Source organism: Drosophila mojavensis, unplaced genomic scaffold (genome assembly GCF_018153725.1).
Source record: "Drosophila mojavensis isolate 15081-1352.22 unplaced genomic scaffold, ASM1815372v1 contig_74, whole genome shotgun sequence".
Classification (NCBI taxonomy): domain Eukaryota; kingdom Metazoa; phylum Arthropoda; class Insecta; order Diptera; family Drosophilidae; genus Drosophila; species Drosophila mojavensis.
In genome coordinates this window covers 17578176-17603489 of record NW_025318899.1, presented here as the reverse complement: position 1 = coordinate 17603489, position 25314 = coordinate 17578176, and the positions used below count along the sequence as shown (strand labels likewise).

The 25314-nt window shown below is 40.5% G+C and overlaps 5 protein-coding genes and 2 non-coding genes across 9 annotated transcripts; all 7 read left to right on the top strand.

Annotated features, from left to right (window-relative positions):
* The first annotated feature begins 272 nt into the window (after positions 1-272).
* Positions 273-10149, top strand: LOC6582871. The gene is made up of 5 exons (XM_002008518.4): positions 273-759; positions 7713-7921; positions 8082-8239; positions 8347-8530; positions 8911-10149. The coding sequence occupies exons 1-5, from the start codon at positions 724-726 to the stop codon at positions 9092-9094; spliced, it is 771 nt and encodes a 256-aa protein (XP_002008554.1). The 5' UTR covers positions 273-723; the 3' UTR covers positions 9095-10149.
* LOC6582870 (serine/arginine repetitive matrix protein 1) lies at positions 9796-15931 on the top strand. The gene is made up of 4 exons (XM_002008517.4): positions 9796-10255; positions 10644-11632; positions 12255-12707; positions 13446-15931. The coding sequence occupies exons 1-4, from the start codon at positions 10244-10246 to the stop codon at positions 15259-15261; spliced, it is 3270 nt and encodes a 1089-aa protein (XP_002008553.2). The 5' UTR covers positions 9796-10243; the 3' UTR covers positions 15262-15931.
* A 98-nt stretch (positions 15932-16029) lies between these two features.
* On the top strand, positions 16030-17834 carry LOC6582867 (40S ribosomal protein S4). Its single transcript, XM_002008516.4, has 5 exons — positions 16030-16122; positions 16371-16629; positions 16691-16788; positions 17047-17218; positions 17448-17834. Exons 1-5 carry the CDS (start codon positions 16120-16122, stop codon positions 17699-17701), a joined length of 786 nt encoding a protein of 261 aa, XP_002008552.1. The 5' UTR covers positions 16030-16119; the 3' UTR covers positions 17702-17834.
* On the top strand, positions 16819-16961 carry LOC6582869. Its single transcript, XR_047724.2, has one exon. It is a non-coding gene; the product is annotated as a small nucleolar RNA psi28S-3327 (small nucleolar RNA).
* On the top strand, positions 17250-17393 carry LOC6582868. The gene has a single exon (XR_047723.2). It is a non-coding gene; the product is annotated as a small nucleolar RNA psi28S-3327 (small nucleolar RNA).
* A 396-nt stretch (positions 17835-18230) lies between the features above and the next one.
* LOC6582866 (syntaxin-12) lies at positions 18231-20192 on the top strand. The gene is made up of 3 exons (XM_002008515.4): positions 18231-18342; positions 18687-19546; positions 19799-20192. Exons 2-3 carry the CDS (start codon positions 18883-18885, stop codon positions 19972-19974), a joined length of 840 nt encoding a protein of 279 aa, XP_002008551.1. The 5' UTR covers positions 18231-18342; positions 18687-18882; the 3' UTR covers positions 19975-20192.
* A 570-nt stretch (positions 20193-20762) lies between these two features.
* Positions 20763-24738, top strand: LOC6582865 (syntaxin-12). 3 transcript variants are annotated; one of them, XR_004364353.2, is made up of 4 exons: positions 20763-20951; positions 21019-21246; positions 21350-21633; positions 22916-23051. XR_004364353.2 is itself a non-coding variant. In XM_002008514.4 (3 exons), the coding sequence occupies exons 1-2, from the start codon at positions 20858-20860 to the stop codon at positions 21225-21227; spliced, it is 303 nt and encodes a 100-aa protein (XP_002008550.1). In that variant the 5' UTR covers positions 20763-20857; the 3' UTR covers positions 21228-21246; positions 22916-23051. The 3 variants fall into 3 exon arrangements, 2 of the variants coding, with proteins under 2 accessions (XP_002008550.1, XP_032587361.1); XM_002008514.4 differs by lacking the exon at positions 21350-21633; XM_032731470.2 differs by lacking the exons at positions 20763-20951; positions 21019-21246 and adding an exon at positions 24505-24738 and having other exon boundaries at positions 22916-24113.
* The last annotated feature ends 576 nt before the right edge of the window (positions 24739-25314 follow it).

The following is a 25314-nucleotide window of genomic DNA, read 5'->3' as shown; positions in this document are numbered from 1 at the left end:
CCCAGTCGAACCCCATTGATGGCATTCGAGGTGTTTGTCATTCGCATTTGCTGCTGCAGTTTTCCGCCGACGCCGCCGCCAACGCCGCAGCGCGCACACATGAGCCGAGGCCAGAGCGTGGCCAATGTTAAGACCCATCCCCGATTCCAGAGTTGGCAACAGGTTACGAGCAATGCGCCGGCGTTGCGGCGCGGTCGCGTCGTCGCAGCGACAGCAACAGCGGCAGAGCAGCCGAGCGACAGCCAAGTGCTTAAGGAATGGTAAACGTTACCTGTGCACCTCAGTCCAAGGTGAGCGCTCGTGCTGTTCGGTTTGGTTTCTTTTGGCTTGGTTACACGCACTCACATACACATACACACATAGAAACACATATATATGTATATGTATATATACATATATATAGAGAGATATAGAGATATATTGCCGCGTTGTTCCACTCCTCCTCACTGAAAGACCAAAGACGGCTGAGCTTGAAATTGAAATTCTTTTGTGTTCCCTGGCCCTGAATCGTGTGCGCTCGCTCTGTTACGTGTTTCGATCAAGTGCGGTGCAGAAAGCAAATAAAATTTGTATACACAAAAAAGTAAAAAAATAATAAAGAAAACATAAAAAAAAACACCAACAAAAGGTGAAAAAAAAAAAACGTTAACAAGAATCATCGCTGCTGCCAAGTACAGCAGGCCAACAAACACACAAACAAACAACCAAACACACTGTTTAAAAATGGAATACCGGTGCTTAAGTAGAATTTCTGTCAAAGTAAGTGACCCCAATAAGCCAACCAACCAACAAAAAAATCACACCAAGATTTATCTTAGCCTTAATGCTCGACCTGAAGATGCTCTGCAGCTAGCTCAGATCAATTGTGATGTAGGGAAAGAATATATAGTTGAGATATGAGATATAAAATATGAGATATAATATAAAATATGAAAAACAATTAATTTGTGTTGTATAAGAATATTATACTGCATACAAAATCCTTTGAATTTCGACTGCCCGACTTAAGGATGCGCCTTTAGAAAAAAGTGCTCGAAATTTGTAATTAAGAGATGAGTATGCTCTTCAGCTTATATGGATGTCATGTAGAAAGAAATATAATCATTATAAATATGTGAAACAAAAGCAATTCATATTCAGCAGAAATCAATGAAAAGTCCTTTAGGTTTACGCTGATGGATCTTAAGACACGCTGCAACTAGAGAAAAGTACTCTAAAATTTGTTGTTAAGATATTTATAGAGAGGTTCACAATGATCGACCTTAACTTGGGAAAATTTTTGTTATGTAAGTTGTCTATAGATTTTACCAAGAGCTTTAAATAAATCGTATATCTAATGAGCAAATGAAATGATTATATGTTTGTAAATCTGGATAAAAGAAAATTTAATTAGAATTCGGTGCTAAGAGAACAAAAATAATATTTGCACATTGTTACTAAGAGAATAAATTCCTGAATTCCCAAATTCTCCAAGCAATTTGATTTTAATCGTTTAAGAAGTAATAAACTCGGCTCTGTTTATTTATTTGTGTCAAACGAAAATTGATCAATATTTATTTTGAAAAGAATATAAATTAAGATTTCTGTGGATTTTACTGCCCGACTAGAGTATATTCTGTGAGTAGATCTTTGTTCGGAATCTATAGCTACTGTATTATTTATTCACTTAAATAATATTCTGTTCAAGCCTCTTAAATTTTCTCTACTTTAACACGCGTTTACATATATTCAGTTACGATCTGTTAAGTTAGTGTATATAATATATATACTCTATTTATTTACATGCATTATTAAATTAGCTTTTCACTCTCAGAGTATTGTATGAGCTGCTCCAACTTGTTAATTAGCTTTGTCCATACCATTTGGTTGCTTAACAGAGTACAGGGTATAAAGAGCGACACCAGCCAATGAAGCGCCCACAAGGAAGCTTCGTCTCAGCTAAGCTGAAGCTCTCCAGCTGCTGCTGCTGCTGCTGCTGCTGCTGTTGTCTCTCTGACTCTGGCTCTGGCTCTGGCTTCGGCACTGACTCTTTGCATTGAACTTGGCATTGTTCTCAGTTCAGTTGGCGCTGTCGTCGTCGTGTCTGTATTCCTTATGACGCTGCAAACCAGTATGCCATTAAACTCTGCACTTATATATACGTACATATATCTAGACATACGAGCGCACATATATGTATATATATTTAAGTGCACACCTCTGTATGTATGTGTATGTGTGTGCAGCCCAACCCAACTGACTGCAGAGAGTCGCCCAACCAACGCCTTGGTGGTCCAATAAAGATTAAGTGAATTTTTTGTTTTTATGGGCTTGGCTGCAGTCGTCTAGTCTGTGGCCCGGACTCGGGCAGGAATTTGCAGCTGGAGCAGAATAGCCAAAGCCACACACACGACCTATTTCTGTGGCCAGCCAATCACTTGCTAAAATTATCACCTTTCTTTGACTTTCTTTTTGCTGCTTCGCGCAGTTCGCGGTCTTAACGAATTTTTAATGAATTTGCCTTGCTTGAATATAACTTTTACTAGCTGCCTGAATTATTTTTTATTTCTTCTTCTTTTTGCATTTTTTTTGTACGTTTTGTAACTCGTGTCACGTTCACAACGTGCATTTATGGCCATTCCATGAATAGATTTTACCACAATTGCCAAATGCGGAAGCGATTCGAAAGAGTTGAAGCTAAGGCTAAGCAGAGTTTTTGGATCTTTTGCTCAAATTGTGACCTACTACTATGTAAGGAAAATTGATGGGCTTAACATGAACACAAGAGATATGGTCGAAAAAAAAAAAATATATATATAGATACATTTAAATTGGAGAGTTTTTATTAAAAGATGAGATATAAAGAAAAGCTTTACAAAAAATGATACAATAAAATTAGTTTTTAATATGCATATAAATAATTTGATTTAAATTGATTTTTAATCTCTTATTGGACTATTTTTAGCCAAGGGGAAGAGTTCAAACTTGATATAAAGATAAAAGACAACAATAGAAAAATTATAATTTGTGTCAAAAATATGCTCTATACCTCTTCATTCATTTAAATGAATAAACTTTATTTATTAGTTTGCTTCATTCACAAATTAAGTGAATAGACTTTACCTCTAGCAAAATAAACAATTTACCTCAATATACATACTCGTGCCTAATACCCACTTTACCCATATCGCATCGCATATCATTTGCCAATCCCATTTGTTTGGACTTAAAATGTGCTCGGTTAGAAGCCGTGCTGAAGATGATTCAAAATAAATTCCCAGACTGATTCAATGAGCCGCTAGCAGTTGGCCCAAAGCAAAATACAAAGTTTGTTGTTGTTGTTGTTGTTCTTTTCATTCGTTTCGTTTTTTTGAAAAGTAGGCTAAACATATTCATACTTTGATTTTTATGGAGTCCCGTGATTGTTTTTTTTTTTCATCTTCTTCTTCTTCTTTTTGGATGGCTGTGCTTCGAGCCGGTCTTTTCATACACACGTACACACACACATACATATGTATATATGCCCTTCGGAGCGTGAAAATCTCATTCATGCGTGCCTCTGATCTTTGTTGTTCTTGTTCCTCTACCTTGAGTGTGACGAAGATGAACCCAACCTTAAGAAACGATTTGAATATTTGCAAAACGGTGCAGAATTAAAAGAAAAAACTGTAAAACAAAGAAGATAATTCTGTTTCTGGGTCACAATGCTGTCATTGTGTTCATTCTGTGTGCAAATCTATGTGTATATAGTTCCAGTCAGATAGGATAAATACAGAATATTTGTGAAAATTCACAGTATTTCCAGAAATGTGTGTTAATTGGCATATTTAATGTAGCGCCAAGAACTAACAGTACTTCTTGCTTGCCCCTTAATTGATGAGACGTGTTTGCCTCAAGCATAGCTACACATAAACAGCTTCTGCTTCTTTCTCTTTGTCGTAGTGAAATCCAAATTCCTGAACAAAACAAAATTGTAATAATAATGTATAGTAAAATAAACCGTAATGAGTAAAAGTGTCAGCGACTGTAGCTAATTATTATTATTGTTATTGTTATCATTATTATTTCGGTTCTACTTGGGCACGGCGAAATTTTTGTTTTATTTGCTCTTAACCTCATTTCCACGCGCGATCGCTAACAGCCGACAGCCGACAGCTGCTGCTGCTTCTTCTTCTTCTTTAGCTGGACAATGGCTAAGATACGCACACAGCATGCGAAGTAGCCCAAAATGAAAGCTGTTGTTGTCATCGTGTGGGAGGCAGAAGAAGGAGAGAGATAGGGAGAGAGAGAGAGAGCGAAATAGCAAACGGCAAGCCGCTGCCATTGCACTTGTCTCTGTCTTTCCCTGTCACACCAATTGCTTGCTGCTTCTAACTGTGCTTACAGCTACGGCAGCTGTTGTTGTTGTTGTTGTGGTTGCTGAGTCTGAGAAAACGTGCTTTGCATACCTGGCGAGTGAAAAAAAACCGCATTGAAAGTTTTGTCGCTTGGGGTTATCACGTCAAAGCGTAGAATCTCGTGTTTTTGTCTTGCCAGCTGCAGGTAAACTACAAAAACAACAACAACAACCCAGCCTAATGGGCAAACGTTGAAAAAATGCATAGAAATGCTGAGAACTGCCCAAGTTGCGAGCACTGCATTTGATTTATCGTCTTTGTAATCGATTGAAGTGTTGGGCAGCCTGTTTGATGGAATCTGTGTTAGTAATTCATCGATCCTGCACGAGTTGTTTTGGTCAGCAAACAACAAAGGCCTTGAAAACTGTGCCATGCTAGACAAAACAAACAAATGGCAATTTATTTCATTTTAAAGAGACTTCCATTGAGAACATGGAATGGAGCAGCTGCTGGCAGCGCTTATCAATAAACCAGTTTCAAGTTGTTTGCTATTTGTTTGCTGTCAGTAATCTGTCGTCGCCCCATTGCACTGGCTCTGCTATGCTTTCAAGAGCCAATTTTCACTATAGAGCTATGAAGCTAAGAGCCAGAGCAAAGCGCCCCATATTATTGTCTGGGGCAATTTGTGCTTTGTATTGGAAATAAATATAGTTTATTAAATGTTTATGCTTTTCCAAAAGCTTGCAGCTAATAGGCGAAGATCCCAAGCGTGCGACATGTGAGTGAGTGATTGAGCCATACAGAGAGAAGAGCGAGAGAGAGAGACAGATGAATGTAGGTCGTTAACCTCAATATAACGGCACCTTATATGTACGTATATAAGAGCTCTCATACGTATAGGATGTTTGTATGCGTATGCACGTGTGTGTGTGTGTATGTGTGTTTGCATGTGTGTGCTCTTGATAGTCTTTGCTGTTTCTTTTGCTGTAGTTTTAATTCTTATTCTTCCTAACCTGCCAGCCTGCTTGCCTTGTCTTTGCTTTTATTTGTTATTATGCGTTAAGTCACCAACAACAACAATAGCAAAACATTTAGTGCGTTGCCGCTGCTACTTTGAAAATATTATTGTAGTTTTTGCTGTTGTTATGTAACCGTCGCTAATGACTGCGCATTAGTCCGAAATGTTGAACTTGTCGCCGTGAGCGCCTTCAATGGGTTTTTGATTAATGCATGATTTTACAATTTCTAACCCAATTATAGCTAAAGCGAGATGGACTGAAAAAAGCAGCTTATCATAATTATTATAATTATTTGCATGTTTTTTTCTCCTCTCATTTTTTTTTTTGTCTAGTCATTGGCGCGACAATTTCAATGAACTCCAAATATGACAGTTACAAAAGAAAGAAACAAGAAAAATAAAAACTAAATAAGAGCTGCCACTCATCGCAGCTCCTTTCTTTTCCCAATGCTGGCAACGCGATGGCCATCGAATGAGATGCCCATGCGATTGCTTAAATGTGAAATTAGTTTAATTTAGAGACGGGACTAGGTATGTGTTTATTATGATTATTAAACGAAATTGTTAGGGGACCATCGTCCGCCTGTCCACTCTTCGCTCGAAAAACAGAAAGTTTAAAACCGGCATTGACAATGGCGCCTTTAATGACAGAATTTGACAAAAGGGCCAGAGACCCAGAGTTCAGGTGAGAGTGTTGTAAAACCTGTGCAACAGCAACGGGAACAACAACAATAGATGCGACGACTTCATTAATTTCTTGTAATGAATGTGAAAAGAATTAAATAATAGAATTTCGCTTTCGTTTACTTCCCACCACGCGAAGAGACACGCAATGGGCTTTATAATGAATCAAGCTAAAAGCATTTCGTCAAATGTGCAATTGAAAAGAAAGTTTAGTTTTATTTTGTTTTTCTTTGTAATTTTATTATTTTTTTTTGGTATGTGTGCTTTCGCACGCAATAGAAATCCAAAGTAATTCAAAGCAAGCCGACGATCACATATCATAAAAGCCATGTTTTAAATCAATTTAAAAATACCTTCGCATTGACATTGCAATTATTTGTATATAAAAATAAACATCAATTGTAGCCGAGGACAATGCACGTTACAACGGCGATAGTCGATTGCCGATGTTCGATTGTCGGCTCGAGCTTATTATCTTCTTTTTTCCAGCATAACATACGTGAAATGATTTTTCAGCAGGCAGCTCATTTCATTTTTTTTTTTTTAGTTAAAAGCAAATTATGTACTGCTGCAATTTGATTCAATGGAAACTGGTTTTTCGGCAGTGGCCTCTTGGCTTTTATTTTTTTTTTTTTTTTTGGTCAGGCCAACACTTGATCAACAAAATCTGCACAGAGAAAGTGAAAGAAAATTCCAAAAAAAAAAAAAAAAAATAAAAAAATCAAAACAAGCCAACGATACATAAAAGCTACGAGAAGTGGCAATAAAAAGTTCAGACCGTATTAGAAGCCAACTTTGCATGTTGTTGAAAAATGTATTAACATTTTTCACATTGTTGTTGCTGTTGCTGCTGTGGTTGTTGCTGTTGTGGTCTGCCTTGCTCTGTGTGCCGTCGGCCGCGCCAATTGGAATTTCTTCTTTTGTTTTTACTTTCACGTATGGATATGGGGGCGATTGCGGTTACCATGATTATTTATGAATTCTACTAATTTGCCTAGCGAGCGCGGCTACATAAGTTGAAGCGGGTCAAGACTGCCATTGCCTGACTTCGTTTTTGAGAGAGAAAAGAAATTTTTATTTTTTTTTATTGCGGCTTGAGGAATGCCGGTTAGAAAACTTTTTGATTTAAATCGCTGGATATTTGAGTTGTCTTTTTATTTTATTTTATTTTGTCTATAAGATATAAACCTAAATACATTAGAATTATATAAGTACTAAATACAAAATAAAAATGCAAAATAACACAGCGAGTTTTTGTATTGCTAATAGAAATACTAAATTAGCCATTATAATATGTAAATACTAGATATATATACTAGATATAGATATACCATCCGTAATTAATGACTTTTAAATTGATTTTTTTTTATTTATATTTATATTGTCTTTATAAAATATCAACCTACAAAGTTTTTAAAGATAATAATAATAATAATAATAATAATAATCTTAAAATACTCGATTAAATTATTAATACTGAATATGTATACATATGCTGTACAGGGTATTTCGAGGTTGGTCATCTGATTTTGATTGCTCTAATTCCTCATGACACAGCAATTTTTTGCCTGTCGCTTATTGGCTAGATCGCTGTAACCGTTATAAGTACAGGCTTGTCTCTTAACCATATCGATAACATATTAAATATGCATTCATATGTATTTTTTCTACTCTCTCGCTCTATCTCTTGACAGCATCTAACGGCACTCTGCGTCATCAGCATTGCACTCACCTGCGCCAATGCGGCGCTGTGGCCCAGCTTTAGCAGCGGCAGCAGCAGCAGCAAAGCGGACGATGCGCCGCCCAGTAAATGCGTCGGCGCGCGTGGTCTGAAATATTTATCTGGTGATGCGTTGACAGATTCACTAGACTGCCTGGGTCCCAATAATGCGCCATATCCAAGGTATTTACACATATACATACATATGTATATACAATAAAAAGTGTGTGTGTATGTGAGTTGAGTGTGTCATTCATTGACAACTCATTACGCTTCGGTCACAATGCAAAACTTTCTTTTCTAACGCCTCTGCCTATCGCTTTGCTTCGTCTATCGATTGCAGCGCGGCCGTTGCGCGCACATTCTCCAATTGGAACGGAAATTCGCGACGTGGACGTCAAAGCAAATTGCCCAGCACATTGGATCCAGCAATAACCACGAGTGCACTGTTGAGGGCCTACGATGAGGTAAACAATGAGGCTATCGGAAGCAGTCGTTATGGTAAGTCGGTCAGCCGCAAATCAGCTAATGCTAATGGTTGTGTGGCCGCCATTGATTGAATGACTGACTGGCTGATTGATTGATTGTTTGACTCTCTTTTGCTGCAGGTCGTTCGCTTAAGAACGCATCGCCGGCACAACAGTGCAAGAGCGACACGCCAGCGCGACTCTGCAAAACGCGCTACAACACAACCGCACCCATGTATGGCGTTAGCTTGACCTCTGGTCAGCCCGTGACAATTGTACAAAAATTTCCCGATCTTCTGCAACAGGTGGTCTTCGAGGTGTGCGAGTGAGTATTAAAATTGCAAATATTTATATCAAATATTTATATCAAAGTATGTGTTAAGCGCTGCCAGACTGTTGATTTGTATTTAATTGCATTTATCACAATAAATTAATTAAATGAGCTTTTGGGAAAGCCCTCAGCGTCTGAGGTGAAATATTTGCATATGTAGCGTTGCCAGACTAATGAGCTTTATTTATTCAAATTAACGTCAAGCTAATTTGCTGAAATGACAATTTAAATTTTTGCACAGACCAATTAACATTTAATAGCTGAAATTTATTATGATAAATGAACAATGAAACTTTTGGAGTTTTTCGTATTTTTGCATATATATAAAGCTAAATTACATAAAGAAATAAGACTAATGCTTCATTTTTCTGCAGATCCTCTGAATGCGATGTAGTGCGTGGCGAATGCACGCAAACGTATGTGCCTTATTTATTCCTGGTCATACCCCTTGGACCAGTGACGCTCACTGGCCAGGATTATGTGCTCGTTGAGAGCGGTTGTGTGTGCAAACCGAAATATTCGACGGGCGCTGCTCAAGAGCCGAACATGATACCGTAAGTGGGATGGAGAGTGTACTTGACACTGGTATACAACAGCAACCAAAAGAACTGAGCGAGTTTATGGGGATGGAGCAGCTAAATTTACTTAAATTTGGAATTATTTTTTGTAGCAAAATCGTATTTTCAATGTTTTTTATTCGCTTTTCGTTTGTCTCTCTTCATACACATAATGCTGTTAGAATGAAATAGGCTTTTGCTCGAAAAATAATGCTTAAATTAAGTTTTAAATTAAAATAAATCGAATAAATTATTTAACATTACAATGAAGAAACTTCCTCGGCAGATTAATTTATTTGATTTGTGCTAAAAAGAAAAGATAATAAGAGACAAATGATGCAAAACACGCAGTTTAAACGGCATAAACAAATTTAGTTCATAATTACATATAATAAATTAATTATAACAAGCCTTTTTAACGTTTTGTTAAAATTTATGTGTATGTACTAATTTTAAATTAAATAAATTATTTAAATAAACAATTTAATTGAAATAGATTTGATATCATTCGATAAGCGCAGTTAAATACCTTTAACGGTCTACTTTTTGAACTGCAATTTAATGGTAAATCGAGTGCGATACATTTATCCTATACAAGGTGAGTTTCTGCGGTGAAGTATCGCTTGCGCATCAAAGTCACCACTATCGATACGATGTAGCGCAAAGTGCATGCGCTGCCGCTACAACTATCGCTCATCACTCTGCCTGCCGTGTATCGTTTTGCTTCGTCTCAGCACTAGCTACACGCATAAATTTTTAGCGAAAATTTAGAAAACGAGCAAACAGAAGCTAAAAAAAGTGCAGCGAGTGTAAATTGGCATACAGTTTAACAATTACATTGTGTAATTACACTGATTGCATAGTTATTTTCGTGCATTTAGCGCCGCATACTTAATCGCCCCGCACTCGCACTAACACACACGCGCTGAGTGTTTTGTGTGTGTGTGTGTGCCCGTGTGTACATGTGCATGTGTGTGTATAGGTGACAATTTTGTTGCGTGGTGCCGGGTTACAGTTAAATATTACAGAATTTTTGTTGATTTGCGAGCGCGCGCATATAACTGTGGCATGAAATAAAAACAACGCCAGTTAGCCGGCACAGTTAAAATCATTTAACGCTAGCGTGTGTGCAACTGATTTCAGCCTCAAAATGATGTTCACGGTACGTTGTTGTTACGCCTTATGTTCGTTTATTCCAAGGGGTGCTTCAATTGCGCTGCCCAACAAACAATCGATAAACGGCGCTGCAAAACTGCAAGCCACAAGAGAAAAAGAGAGCAAAGATAAATTGAGAGAGTACCTACATATTTTCATGATCAGCAATGCTTTATGCTGAGCTTTAGCAAACAATGCTTACGCTCTTCTTTATTTGTCTCTTTTACTCTCAAGAATTGTTTTATCATTTAGTGTGGAATTCATTGGAATATGCGAAATAAATGCGAGCATATTATGGCATTTATTGAAAATTGCACTCAAATAAAATATATATTTTGTATTTTATTTATTTTAATTTTTGTTTTTGTTTTGGGTTTTTTTATTGTTATTTTCAGGGCACCAATCAGCAGCAGGACACGCGCTTCAGCGACAAGGAAAAGAAGCTGATGAAGCAAATGAAATTCGGGGATTGCCTCAATAAGCGTGTTGACATGTCGAAAGTTAAGCTCGATGTGCTGCGCCCTTGGATAAGTAAAAAGATCACTGACATTCTGCACATTGAGGATGATGTCGTTGTTGAGTTTGTTTACAATCAGCTGGAGGAGGAGAAATATCCGTGTCCCAAAAAAATGCAAATCAACATGACCGGCTTCCTCAACGGCCGAAATGCCCGCCAATTTATGGGCGAGCTGTGGGCGCTGCTGCTCTCCGCGCAGGAGAGTGACAGCGGCATTCCTGCAGAGTTTATACAGCAGAAGAAGGATGAGATACTCAAGCGTGAGGAGGAGCAGCAGCAGCAGCAAAAGCAGCGCCAGCAACAGCAGCGTCAGCGTGATCTCTCACGCTCTCGTTCACGCTCCAGATCCCCATCGCGCTCACGAGATAAGCCGCGACGCCACGACAGATCCAAATCGCGCTCCCGCAGTCGTTCGAACTCCAAAATGGCAGCAGCCTCCAATAACGGCGGCATTCCTGCGGTGCCCATCAACAGTGCTGCCCGAGAGGCGGCAGCAAATGCTGCTGCTCGCCTACGCAAACGCGGTGGTGGTGGTGCTGGAGGTGGCGGCGGCTCACCCAGTGCAACGGGAGGCGGGAGCGGCGGCGGTGGGACAGCAGGAGCTGCAGCAGGCTCAGCGACAGGTGGCAGCGGTGGACGTGCTACATCTCGAGAACGTCGTAGTAGTCGCCGGCGCTCACATTCCCGCTCTCGTTCCAGCCGCTCGCCGCAACGAGCAGCCTCCACAGACGCTGGAGGCGCTGCTGTCAAGACTTTAAATGGACGCCACTCGGTCCAAAAATCATCGCCAGCCCTTGCATCCAAATCCAAAACAAAGGCCAAATCGCGCTCACGTTCACGCTCGCGTTCAACGCGCAGTCGCTCCAGGTAGATAAGCTCAATGGAGGCCAGATGAGAGGTGTTGATAGACATAGGAAATGGGAGTTATAGAGTTATAGTTATAATAGATTGTTTCCAGTAATGAACAAATGTTTATAAATATTTATATGTAATATAGTCGTTCCTTAATAAGAAAATATTTTCCGCCTATGCAATTGTCATCATCGCTAGTTTTAGTTCTCAAGATCTAAATTAGCATTTATATATATATAGAACCTATACCAATCAAGAACCAGATCTAAATATTGTCTTGACAATCAATAATTCTAAACCATGAAATGTGTTAGATGAAATGCTTAGTAAAACCATATAGATGCATTGGATCTAAACATGATTTTTGTGTATTTAAAATCATCACAATTTGTACTTTTTTAAAACAATGATGATAAAACATTGATCCCTTGATTTCTTCATTTATTATCAGTAACCCTACATTATCTTAGATAAATTATGTTTAGAGAGCTCTCAAGACGTTTTAGTATATCAACATCTCGGCAATGTCTAAGTATTTGATACGATAATTATAATATCTTTACACCTTTATATCAACATCTCTAAAATCATCATCCTTGAAGCTACATATATTTATATTTACTTAATTCCTTTACAGATCCCGAAGCGGAGGCAAAGGCTCGCCAAAGGCACGTTCTCGTTCGCGCAGCTCCTCGCGATCCTCGGCGCGCAGCAATCGGCGTCGTCGCAGCTCGCGTTCGCGTGCCAGCAGCATTTCGCTGTCGCCGGAGCGCCAACAGGATCAACTGTTTGAGCATCGACGCAACAAGAACAGCGTGCAGAATAAGCGACAATATCGCAGCAATCGTGATGATTCCGCCAGCTCCATTGAGCGAGGCGATGGACGTGCCAGGCAATTCGGAGGCGGTGACAGAGGTGGGGGTGGCAGACGACCGCCGCCACATGGCAGACGCTTCTCGCCGCGCGGACGCAGTCCCATGCGCCAGGATAATGGCGGTGATAGACGTTTTCAGCGCTCCAATTCGCGTCGTCGTTCGCGCTCCCGCATGTTATCCAGATCGCCGATGCGCTACTCCAGATCACCCAGGCGGTAAGAATATATTAATAAATATTTGTTTGACAGTAACCAGAGAGTAGATAATATCGTTCAGGATTAAGAGATTACTTTTGTTATTTTAATATGTATAGCCTATAGATGATATTTTACGTATGTTTAAGTACACATAGGTAGCTGAGTTCTGTTAATTACCAAATTTAATAGGAACTATTGACTGAAACCCAAATAATTTTAGCCGTATAAAAAAACGAACCGTTGGATAAAATCCATACTTAAATCAAAGGTTTACAAACATTTAAAATGATAATTATATATGTATGTATTTATACTATTTTGTACTTCCTCTGATAGAGAAAGAGATAGACATGATAGTATAAATCTAAATCGTGGGGATTTTATAGTCTAAATTGTCCCAAAAAGCTTTCAGGATTGTTCTAACTCTTCTTTTCAACTATTGTTTTGTTAAACGATTGCTTTATCTTGTGATATATAATTTATACAAGCGTTCTCTAATCAATTAATTAGTTTAGGAATTATAGCTGACATTTAATGACTAAGTGTAGTATAGGCTGATATAACTGGACTTGTCATTCGTCTGTCTCCTGTCAGTTGTCAGTTGTCTCAATTGTCTGCAGACATCGATACTTTGCAGTCGATGTAATCGATGCTAGTTGTCTCTTAGTTGCTGTCATATCTATCTAGACTCTTCTCTATTTATATTGAGACTAAACTTGACTAAATGCCATTTTTTTTGCATCATCGTTACAAAAGATTTAATAATCGCCGACGTTCGCCGCCGATGCATTTCCGCGGTGGCGGAGGCGGTGGAGGAGGAGGAGGCGGTGGTGGTCGTGGTGGCGGCGGCGGTGGAGGTGGCAGAGGTGGCGGCGGCAACCACCGAAATATGTGGCAGCAGCAATACCGTGGTGGCAGTCCCAATCAGCGGGGCGGCGGCGGTGGACGGATCCACTGGCAGGCCAGGCACAATAGTCCCAATGGCGGGCGGCGCTTCGATCGGCGTCAGTCGCCGCCGGGTGGTGGTGGTCAGCGTCGTTATTCGCGGGATCGCCGCCAGTCACCCGGACCAGGCGGTCCACAGCAGCAGCAAGGACAACAGTTCCGCAAGCAGTTCTCGCCTGGACGTCGCTTCGATCGGCGTGGCTCGCCGCAGGGCAACTACAATCGCTGGGATCAGAATCATCCCGATCAGCGCCAGGCCATGCGCAGTCAACAGCAGCAGCCGCAGCGCATGCGTCGCTCCAGCTCGGGCAGCGCTAGTCCCGTTGCTGCACGTCGCCAGCCGCAGCGTAGCGTCAGTCCATTGGCCAGGAATCGTAGTCGTAGCCGCAGTCGCTCCAGCGGCCGACCCACGAAGCGCAGTCGCAGCCGCAGTCGCTCCAACTCGCGACCTCAGCAGCGACGTCGTCCCAGTCCCGCAGCAGCAGCGCGTCGTTCCGTTGAGTTTACCGGGCCGACTGTCAACACCATTGATCTCTGTCGCGAAGAGCCGCAGCAGCATCTGGAGCAGCATCTAGAACAGCAGCCGCCGCAGCGCAAATTCGAGTCACAGCCGCAGCAGCAGCCAGCGCAACTCCAGCCACCGGCTGCGCGGTCGCAGTCAGCGCGTCGCAGCTTAGCCAGCCTCTCGCGCACACCATCGCCGTTCCTTAAGTCGCACGAGCGCAACGCTGCCGCAGCACCAAAGAAGGCACGCGACAACAGCCAGAGCAGCAGCTCGGACAGCAGCGCCGATGATAGCGACGACAGCGAAGATGAGCGGCGGACGACGAAGAAGCAGCAGCAGCGCCAACAGTCACGTCGTTCGACGCATAGCGGCAAAAGCAGCTCAAAGGCAGCAAAAGCTTCGGCAGCCGAGCCGAGTAAAAGCTCTAGCAGCAAGGCCAAGGCCAAGTCGCGCAGTTCGGGCAGCAGCAGCAGCAGCGAGCGCAGCGACGACGACGATGACGACAGCAGCGATGAGCGCCACAAGAAGTTGCAGCTGAAGCGCAGAGAGGAAACGACTGCTAGCCGAAGTGAACGGGAGAGGGAGAAGGATAAGGAGAAAGAGAAGCGTCGCAGCGGCGACAAGAAAGTACGGCGCAGCGCGTCCAGCGAGGAGAGAGTGCCGACAGAGAAGCAGCGAAGCTTGGACAGAAGTCGCAAGCGAAGTCATAAGAAATCCCGAAGAGATGGCAGCGCCGGCAGCGACTCAGAAGACGAACGTTTGCCCAAAAAGAAACGCAAGAAGTCAAAGAAAGCGGCCGATAGCAGCGACAGCGATTCGGCCTCTGAGGACGAGTCGACGTCGAAGAAGCGTAAACATAAGAAACATAAGAAGCACAGCAAGAAGAGCAAGAAGCATAAGAAGCATAAGCGAAAGAGCAGCAGCAGTGCCAAGCATAGGCAGGAGAGCAGCTCGCAGAGCAGCGGCGATGAGGATGATGAGCAGCAGCATGCTACGATGAGGGGTGCAGGCAAACGGAACGGTAAACTCCCGTTGATGATAACTGGCGGCCCTGGCATCAATGAGGATCTGGAGAAGCAGCTGCGCGAGCGTGCGCTCAAATCAATGAAAAAGTTGGACTGAGCAACGGCAACACTAACATCATCATCAACAGCAACAAACGGCTACGAAATAGCTGAAGAGGAAGCAGAAAGCAATTGACTAAATATATAATATAATTGAGAAAAGGAATGAAGCTCTAACAAATTGCGCTCCCTCATTGCAGTTAAATGCGACAAGCGACACACAGACTTTTGGACGAACAGATGCGTAGCCATTTAAACACTAACGTAACATTCATATTTACCATACATTAATATTTCTAACAACTTATTTCATACTTTTAAGTCACATTGCGCGTCGAACCTAATACAACAAAAATCCGAATTCGTGCATGCTAAATACAATTTGTATTATGTACAAAAATGCAAGAAATTTCTCAACACAAAACATATAAAAAGAAACTTTAATAACAAATAAAAGGCCATTGTGCTTTACTAAAAAAAAAAAAAAAAAAAAAAAAAAAATCCCTATAAAAATTCATGAATCGAACTTCAGAATAAAGTTTGGTTAGGCATGTTGCTACAGTTGGCAATAATGTTTGCTTAGAACACTACCGTTTAATGTCTAAGTAGGTTTTACAGATTATAATTAATGATACATAAAACGAAACTTGCGTGCGTTTGAGAGCATTATTAAAGTAATAAATATATATAAAAAAAAAAAGGAAAGAAATAAACACATGTAAAAGATACGTTTCGGCATTTTAAATTCCAAAATATTTGGCGCCCTCTGTGCAACCCTTAAGATACTATTATTTGACACTACTATTTTACGCTACTGTGGTCACACTCAAAGTACTTAATCTGGCAACGCTTCACGCAGCTGTCAAATGCACTGACAGCGCGTCAACTTCCTTTCCTTTTTTACGTATCGTACGAGATGGTAAGGCTGAAAATATAAATGCAATTTAAATACACTGCCATCGACGCGTATTACAAACAAAAATGCCGTGAAATATAAAATAAATTACGCTATAAACTGTACAATTCTTGAATATGTGAGCATTTGTGTGCAAGTGCGCGATTTTCAATAAGAAAAACTATGCGTTTTTGTTTGTTGTTGCAGTCGTTTGCTTGAGAGTAGTGCTAAATGATAATTAATTGGTGTTTGTCTGACATTTGTTTCTCTAGGCTCGTGGACCTAAGAAACATTTGAAGCGTTTAGCCGCACCCAAGGCATGGATGTTGGACAAATTGGGCGGTGTTTTCGCCCCACGTCCATCGACCGGTCCACACAAGCTGCGCGAGTCGCTGCCTCTGTTGATCTTCCTGAGAAACCGTCTCAAGTACGCTCTGAACGGCGCTGAGGTGACCAAAATTGTCATGCAGCGTCTGATCAAGGTTGACGGCAAGGTGCGCACTGATCCCACCTATCCCGCCGGCTTCATGGGTAAGTCGAAAAATACATCCAGTTTTAATGTAATGTGGAATAATCTTTGTGTATCGCTTAGATGTCATCACCATCGAGAAGACTGGTGAGTTCTTCCGTCTGGTCTACGACGTGAAGGGCCGTTTCACCATCCATCGCATCTCCGCCGAGGAGGCAAAGGTGGGTTAACATTCGATTAGGATAATTGTTAGATGGGCTACATCGAAGACCATTTAGTGTTTCTCCATACGCCAATTGGTTCAAAATGAAGCCCAAAGCAATCTTTGATACGACGGTCTCTGATCTTGAGCATTCTCCAGCCGTTTCAGTAACTTTTACGTGCAATTACAAATTAACTAAACAGAAAATGAATGAGAATTTATGTGTATTTAGCTGTAATTCTATGTTAATGCAATATTCATCTCTCTCTTTCTGCAGTACAAGCTGTGCAAGGTGCGCAAGACACAATTGGGCGCCAAGGGTGTGCCTTTCCTGGTTACACACGATGGCCGCACCATCCGCTATCCCGATCCTCTGATACATGCCAACGATACCGTGCAGGTTGACATTGCCACCGGCAAGATCACCGACTACATCAAGTTCGATTCGGGTATGTTCTGGTCATGAAATGTTACTTCTTTGTCTTGGCTGGTTCGAAGACCACAAAACGCTTTCCAACAAGTTGCGTGGTTCAAATACAAAGCCAAAAGCAATTTTTGATACGACGGTCTCTGATCTTGAGCATTCTCCAGCCATTTCAGTAACTTTTACGTGCAATTACAAAGTTCTTAAAACTATTTTTTATCATCGATAGACAATAATATACATCTTCTTCGCAGGCAACCTTTGCATGATCACTGGAGGTAGGAATTTGGGACGTGTCGGCTCTGTGGTTAACCGTGAGCGTCATCCCGGCTCCTTCGATATCGTGCACATTAAGGACTCGCAGGGCCATGTGTTTGCCACTCGTTTGACCAACGTCTTCATCATTGGCAAGGGCAACAAGCCTTACATCTCGCTGCCAAAGGGCAAGGGTGTTAAGCTGAGCATCTCGGAGGAGCGCGACAAGCGTTTGGCCGCCAAGACCCACTAAAGACCATTAAATGCCAGCTGGACAGAGCAGCAGCAACGGATTTTGGGGAGAAGAGTAAATAGGATTTTTACTTTTTAGCATAACTCTGTACGTTAAAGCTACGGAATTACAAAAACAACGTAAAGAAAAAGTATTTGTTGTCTTTTTAATGATGCATTGGAACATGTATGAAAAGATCACAATGTACATTAAACATATAACATTAACAAATTTAAACAAGCCGCCAACTCCGAAGTTTCTGATGAGAGGTATAAGCTATTGTTATCGATATGTGTTGTTTGTTGAGCTGGAGTCAAAAAGAAGATGGGCCATAACAAATGTTTTCAACTGAGGGCTGCAAGCGTTTTCCCAGTCTCCACAGGAATGCATTAGAAGAGATTGAGAATATTTTAAGGAATGCCCATAATTTTAAAGAGATGGTGAATTTCGCGCGCTGATTTCCTGCGGCTACCAAAGTTCAGTGCTGTCAAATGTTCAACGTGTTTATAGGGCTGCAAAGTATCGATAAATGACTAATCACTATCGGATTATCGATAGCAAGTTTTTGTCTTTGTGTGTAATGCAGTGAAAGGCTTGCGCACTGGGCAAAAATTAGTTAAAAAGAAACTGGAAATCAACTCGCCCACTGAAGTAAATCATAGGTAATTTATACTAATAATTGGAAGCCATATAGCTGCTGCTGTTGTCCACAGGCAAAAACAAGCACTAAGCTGTCGGTGTGTGTGCGAGTAGATGTTTGTGATTGTATGTGCTTACACACACATCTACATAGCAACACGCATTGAGAAACATATGTACATGCCCTCATATATATGGGGATATGTATGTTTGTATGCCTGTTGGTCATATGTTAGCATGTCTGATAAACTCTGCTGAAGTGAATCATTTGTTTGGCTCCAGCTCTAGTTTGTTTGTTTGTGTAATGCGAAGCGCATTAGTTTGTAGATAGTTGCGGTAGCTAAACTCGAACACTCTACATTCGCAGACAGTCGCGTCATAGAACCCAACGAGCACGCACCACCCACAAATTATATTAAAAAAAAAAAAAACAAGAGCGGAACACCAAAGACAGATTTTTGACCGACCCTTGAAGCCATCACACACTCACACACACACATCGATACATCGATACTCGCACACACACACATACATAGTAAAGCAGTGAGCAGAGCCGAATCACTATGGCGCAGCCATTGAACAATCCATCGAGCAGCACGCATCGTGATTATGGTGCCATATCCACTGCCACGCCCGAGGTCAGCTTTGCCGCTGGCTCCAATTCGGGTAATGCCGGCTTTAGTCCAACCGAGTTTGTGTCGCTCAGCGAGGATATTGGCCACAATATCACATCGATCAATACGAGCACCAAGCAGCTGGAGAAGCAGCTGAAGCTGATTGCCACCTCCAAGGATTTGTCTGCGCTGCTAGAGAAGATCCACAGCATTAATACCAAGACCAATGCCCGGGTACAGACGACCAGTCAGGATTTGGAACGACTACAGGCGGTACTACGTCATGGTGATCGTCAGCAAAAGCTGCAGCTGGAGAAGCTAACAGACGAATTTCAGGATGTGCTCATGAAATATTCCAAGCAGCAGAAGTGCATCTCGGAGGCCACGCGACGGAGTTATCAAGTGGCCGCTCAGGACGAAAGAGAGGCTGACATGACCGCCAGAACGGAGCTTTTGCAGCAGCAGCGACAGGAGCAAGCCGGCCTGGAGAGGCAGCACGATATGCTCGTCGAGCGTCAGCGCCAAGTGGAACAAATCGAGTCGGATATACTCGATGTGAATGTAATTATGAACAAGCTGAGCACCTACGTAGCAGAGCAAGGAGATGCAGTGGGTGAGTAATTGTCCAAATCCAAAATCCCTGGACAAAACAATGAATTTATTGATATCACGCTATTGATAAGGGAAAACAAACTAGCATATCGATTGCCAAAATTTTTAAAAGTTTCGATAACAAATTCACGTATCGATTGCCGAAATTTAAATTTGCACCAATTCAAATTAAAAGTATGTTAAGTGATCATACATAAAAACTGATTTCCTTTCATACAGAAATATTAATAAAGATAACCTTTTCATAATACAGATACGTTGGAACAGCTCATGGATCGTACTGCCGCTAACGTGGAGGATGGCCGCACTGAGCTTCAAAAGGCAGCAGCTAGTCGTAATAGCTACCGCCGTAAGATATTGATACTTTTAGTGATTGCTGTGATAATAGGATTAATTGTAACTGGCATTATAGTCAGTAAATTGAGTTAATTGTTTTATATACATGTATACACCCACACTTACACACGTACACACACACACATACCCTTCTACATACATACACATAAAATAATTAAAAAGTTTTGTAAAACTATTTTTATAAAAAATAAGGCATTAATCACAAAGTGAGTAAAAGGCGCGCGCCAAGCGGGCAAAGACAAAACAAATACAAAACCGCAAAGCAAATTCAATAAAAATACGAGTTTAAATCCGAAACGCGTTATAGATCGTAGTTATGTGTATGAAACAAAAAAATGAAAGAAAATTATAATTTAAAAAATATATAAATATATATGTAAAAGAAACCATTTAAAATTTAATGATAACACAATAACAAATTACAAAATATTCAACGCTTTTAAATGTTAAATTATTTCCTGTTAAACAAAAGCAAAAAACAAAAAGCAACCATAACAAAAATATCAAAACAATAATTTGCGTTTTGAATTTGTTTTCTCGTAGTTAAGCAAGTTAAGCAAATAATATATGTTGAGTAAACTCGGTTAATTGCTTTTCGGTCTATATGCTTAAGATATTAAACGATCAATTTATATAATCTGATTTGATTTTATGTACACATTCAATTAACCAAAGCTAATTAACTCGTTGTTGTCCGAATATAAATAAAAAATGGGAAAATTAAAAATAAATCTAAGTGTGGAGCAGTTTTATTTTAAATTCCGTAACAGCTGGCAAGTGCTAGAGTAATGTTAAATAACATAAGAAATCAGTTACTCAATTTTGCGTTCACATAAAAGATAATTATCGTTGCACCGCCACAAACTATCGACCATCAGCTGTGAACGGCTTATCAATCCACGTGTTTAGTTTGTGAATTCATTTTTTAGTTTACATTGAATTTAATAATATTAAAATGCCACAAGGTAAATTTAAAAAGGCAAAGTTGCCTGCAGCTATACAGAACAAGAAAAAGCAGCAGAAACAGGCAGCTTTCACACGCAGATCAAGTGAGTAATTGATTTTGGCAACAGGCTAAATTGCCTTTGAGACTCAATTCCTCGCTATTGCTTACAGACGCTCCCATACAACCAAAGAAGGGCAAATTCAATGAGACGCAGAAAATCAAGGCTGTTATTTCCAAATCAGTTAACAAGAGTGTCGAAAGCGAACTGCGTTTGCGTGCACATGAAGGCTACATTCAGCTCAGCAAAGCCCAGGAAGCGGTTGCCAAACATCATGCGACGCAGGCCGCTGCAGCGGCTGCTGCTAGCACGGACGAATAGTACATGTAAATGATATTGGGTATGTTTCACTTTTGTCATGATGTGTGTAACTCATAGATCATACTAATTTTTCCATCTTCCAATCGGCTTCTCTACTAAATATTGTTAAAACGCATATGAAGTGCTCGATGGTCTGGTTGCCTCGGGGATCATGCCTGCTTGCTCGTCTCTCAGTATTCTAGTTGCATATTGAGTATACTGATTGATCAGACCATGTTGGTAATGTTGTGGAATGTACAACTCGCTCGATGATGTTCTCTGCGTCTGATAGATCATGTTGGACTGCTGTCTGGGCTCACACGTATAAAATGTGTTTGATGTTCTATGCCCTTAATACGTGATTGAAGTTCGAAGCATCTCAAAGCTGTATAAAAGGCTCTATTATAACTGATCGTCTCGTCTCCAGGTCGCTCGCTATTTAATACTACTATGAAACCGCTTTGTCAATTTATATACAACTGGCTCGATGCTGAATGCTCTTTATAGATTATGTTGGACTACTCTTAAGGCATACCAAATGAGCACCCAGCTCATTTGTTCTATGTACTTAGGAGATTCTATTAGACTTCTTGGACCTTTCCAGATTAGCCATATATGACATTTAAAGACTTCATGCTCTATAAGCACAATTCTTTTTTTTAAATAATTCTAAATAGATATCAAATATGAAAAAAAAAAAAAAATGGATGCATCATCCGAACAGCATTGGCAGCGCCGAGTGCTGTTGTAATTGCAGGCTGAGTGCAGTTCATTTGCATGCTGTTGAATATGCAAAGGACACTTCAATTCTCGCAGCATAAAACTAAAAACGTAAAACGCTTCGAAAAAAAAGCACCCAACCGTGTATCCAAACATCGCACCGCCAGGTGGGTTAACACCTGGCCGTCTATCGCAGGCGAGGCGAGCGAACGCTCATTTGCATGCGATTGGCGTAGATGTGGGGTGCGGGTGCGGGTGTGGGCGTGTGGGTGCGTGGAGGCAACAGAATCAAAGTGCAATACGAATCAGCATAGAAAAACAAAGGCAACAAGCAATTGACAGCGGATTTTTCGCGTTATTCCGCCATGCGGGGAGCGGGCTAATTAAAAGCGCATCAAAAGCGCCGAAATTTGCATAGCAAACGAAACGAAACGTTGGAAAAAATTAAATAAAAATTTTTAGTTTTCACATTTTTCAGTTGCCAATTTCACATTTCGCATTTTCCATTTGACATTTTTACTTTTCACTTTCCTCGTTTCTCTCTTGCCCCGCCACCCTCGCTTTGTTCATGCCAAACTTTACTTTCTTATTTTTTGACGAGTCCGAGGAGGGCGGCAGCAACACGCCCAATAAATGTCAGCGCACAGCAAAACTTTGTTGGCCAAACTATTTTTATAATTAAACAAACACAAACTAATTGCGATAAGTAGCAGAAATGACTTGGCAATTTGTGAAACATTCCTTCTGCTGCCGCCTGCGGCCCATAAATTATCCAAATGCCAAAGTTGTTTGTGTTCCGAGTGCCATGAGTTTTTGGCATATGCCCTGGGCTATAGACGAGCCCTTTTTCCGGCTTTAATCTGAGTTGAGTCAAGTCTGATTGGAGGTCTGTGTGGAGGTATCAATAAGATGTGTCGATAGCACTTTGATGATGATCTGATGTGCAAGATTTTCTAATATTCTCTAATTTTTTCTTCTCTTTCTTACAGCTGAACCGTCTATCTATATCGTTGCCATTCGGATCGTTGCACCTTATCACTTATAGATTAACTTCTTGTATATAAACTATTATTGTTTGCTTGAGCAAGTTTTGCTCTATACAAATAAACATTTTTATAACTCTAATTATAAGACATAAAATTTTAAAATAAATATGATATTAAGACTATGTCAATTATACCATTAATTGGAATATAATCATATGAAATGTATATGCGTATGATTGTATATACTTAAACATATAAACATACATTTATACAAACATATAAACGAGGTCTGTTTAGGGGAATATTGCACCTTTTTCAGTTTCCTTTAATTTATATATTTTTGTATATAATTTCTGTTGCTTACTTTTTGAACAGACCTCGCATATGTTTATATGTCTATTGGTCATATGTAAACAAATAAATTTTGCCGGCTTGCACTGTTTGTTTGGTTACACCTTTCGTCATTTTGCAATGCGAAGTGCATTCGATAGGTAGTTGGGTAGGTGAGCTAGCAAGAGAGCAAAGACATCGAGTACACTAATTTATATAGAACGGATTATGGCGCAGACATTTGGCAATCCAGCGGGCAGCAGGCAAGGTGGCTTTGCTGCCATTTACAGTGCAGCCGGCTCCAGCTCCAGCGTTTCCGGCTTCAGTCGCTCGCAATTCACGTCCCTCTGCGATGCTATTGGTCAGAATATCACAGCGATCAACACCAGCAGCAAGCAGCTGGAGAAGCTGTGGAAACTGACTGGCAAGGCAAAAGATTTGCGTGCGGTGCAAGAGCAGATCCACAACATCAATAGCGAAGCCAATGAGCGGATAGAGAACACCAGTCGGGATGTGAAGCGGCTGCAGGTGATGTTACGTCACGGCGATCGCCAGCAGAAGTTGCAGCTGGAGCGGATCAAAAGTGACTTTCAGCATGTGCTGGAGAAATACTCCGCGCAGCAGAGGCGCAACTCGAAGGCTTCGCGACAGAGCTACAATGCGGCCGTTGCATCTCAGCGGAAGACTGCCAGCTCGGCCGAAACGGAGCTGCTGCAGCAGCAGCGACAGGAACAAGCGGAACTGGAGAGGGAGCACAACCTGCTCATCGAGCGCCAGCGGCAAGTGGAACAGCTGGAGGCGGACGTAGTCGATGTGAATATCATTATGAAAGAGCTGAGCAGATTGATAGGCGAGCAGGGCGACGTGGTGGGTGAGTAGAGTCTTATATTCGAAATCCGTAGATAAAATAATGCATTTGTTTATTATTATTATTATTATTATTATTATTATTATTATTATTATTATTATTATTATTATTATTATTATTATTATTATTATTATTATTATTATTATTATTATTATTATTATTATTATTAATATTATTATGAATATTATGATTATTATTATTATTATTATTATTATTTCATTAACACATTCACATTAATGTCTAATTCCAAAATAATTCCTTAATAAATTGTGTATAATTCCTGGGAAATACGAGTATCATATTGTATCAATGCAGTCCATTCATATATACATGATTATAGCATATAGTATATCTTATTCGTAGTATTCGTAAAGATAAACATTTTGCATTGCAGATAAAGTGGAAGAACTTGTCGATGAATCAGCCGTTAATGTGGAGGAGGGCCGTGTTGCGCTTGAAATAGCGGTAGTTAGGCGTAACGCCTCCCGTCGTCGAATATTCATACTACTATTTATTGCTTTGATAGTACTATCAATTATAGCTGGCATTATAGTCTGGAAGCGCATTTAATGCTTTGCTATACACACACACACACACACACACTTGTACCCTAAGAGTGTTCCTAATATATAAAGTTTATGCTATAATATATACTTATATATAAAAAAGTTAATTAATTCTTTGTAACAATTAAATAAATAAAATAAATATAAAAAAAAGATTACCTAAAGTTTATATGCACATACATAATATTAGCCCATTGGAAATTACGAATCAAGTTTAAACTTGATATATTTTTCATTTTTCTACAATATTATATATATTTAAATAAATCTCAGCTAGGAATTCTGTTATTGTTCTGAGATTTTAGGTCTGTCAAAAATGTTTTTAAAATTGCAAAAAGGATTAATGTGTCGCTAGACGGTGTTTGATTGATTTGTTGCTGGTGCTGCTGCTGTTGGTTGTCTCTCACCAGGCTTAAGGCTAGCAGTGGAATATAAAAGGACACCCACACAGCTGCGAAGTAGCGTTTGTCACACATCCAGACAAAGGATAATGTGCATTACAAAGGCGGAAATCAGACGAGCAAACAACCTTTATAAGTAGTATATTCATTTAAAACATATTTGACCCGCCGGGCTTATAAGTGTGTGTGTGTGTCGGTGTGTGTGCCTGCAGCAGCAGCAAACAAATGAAATGAAAT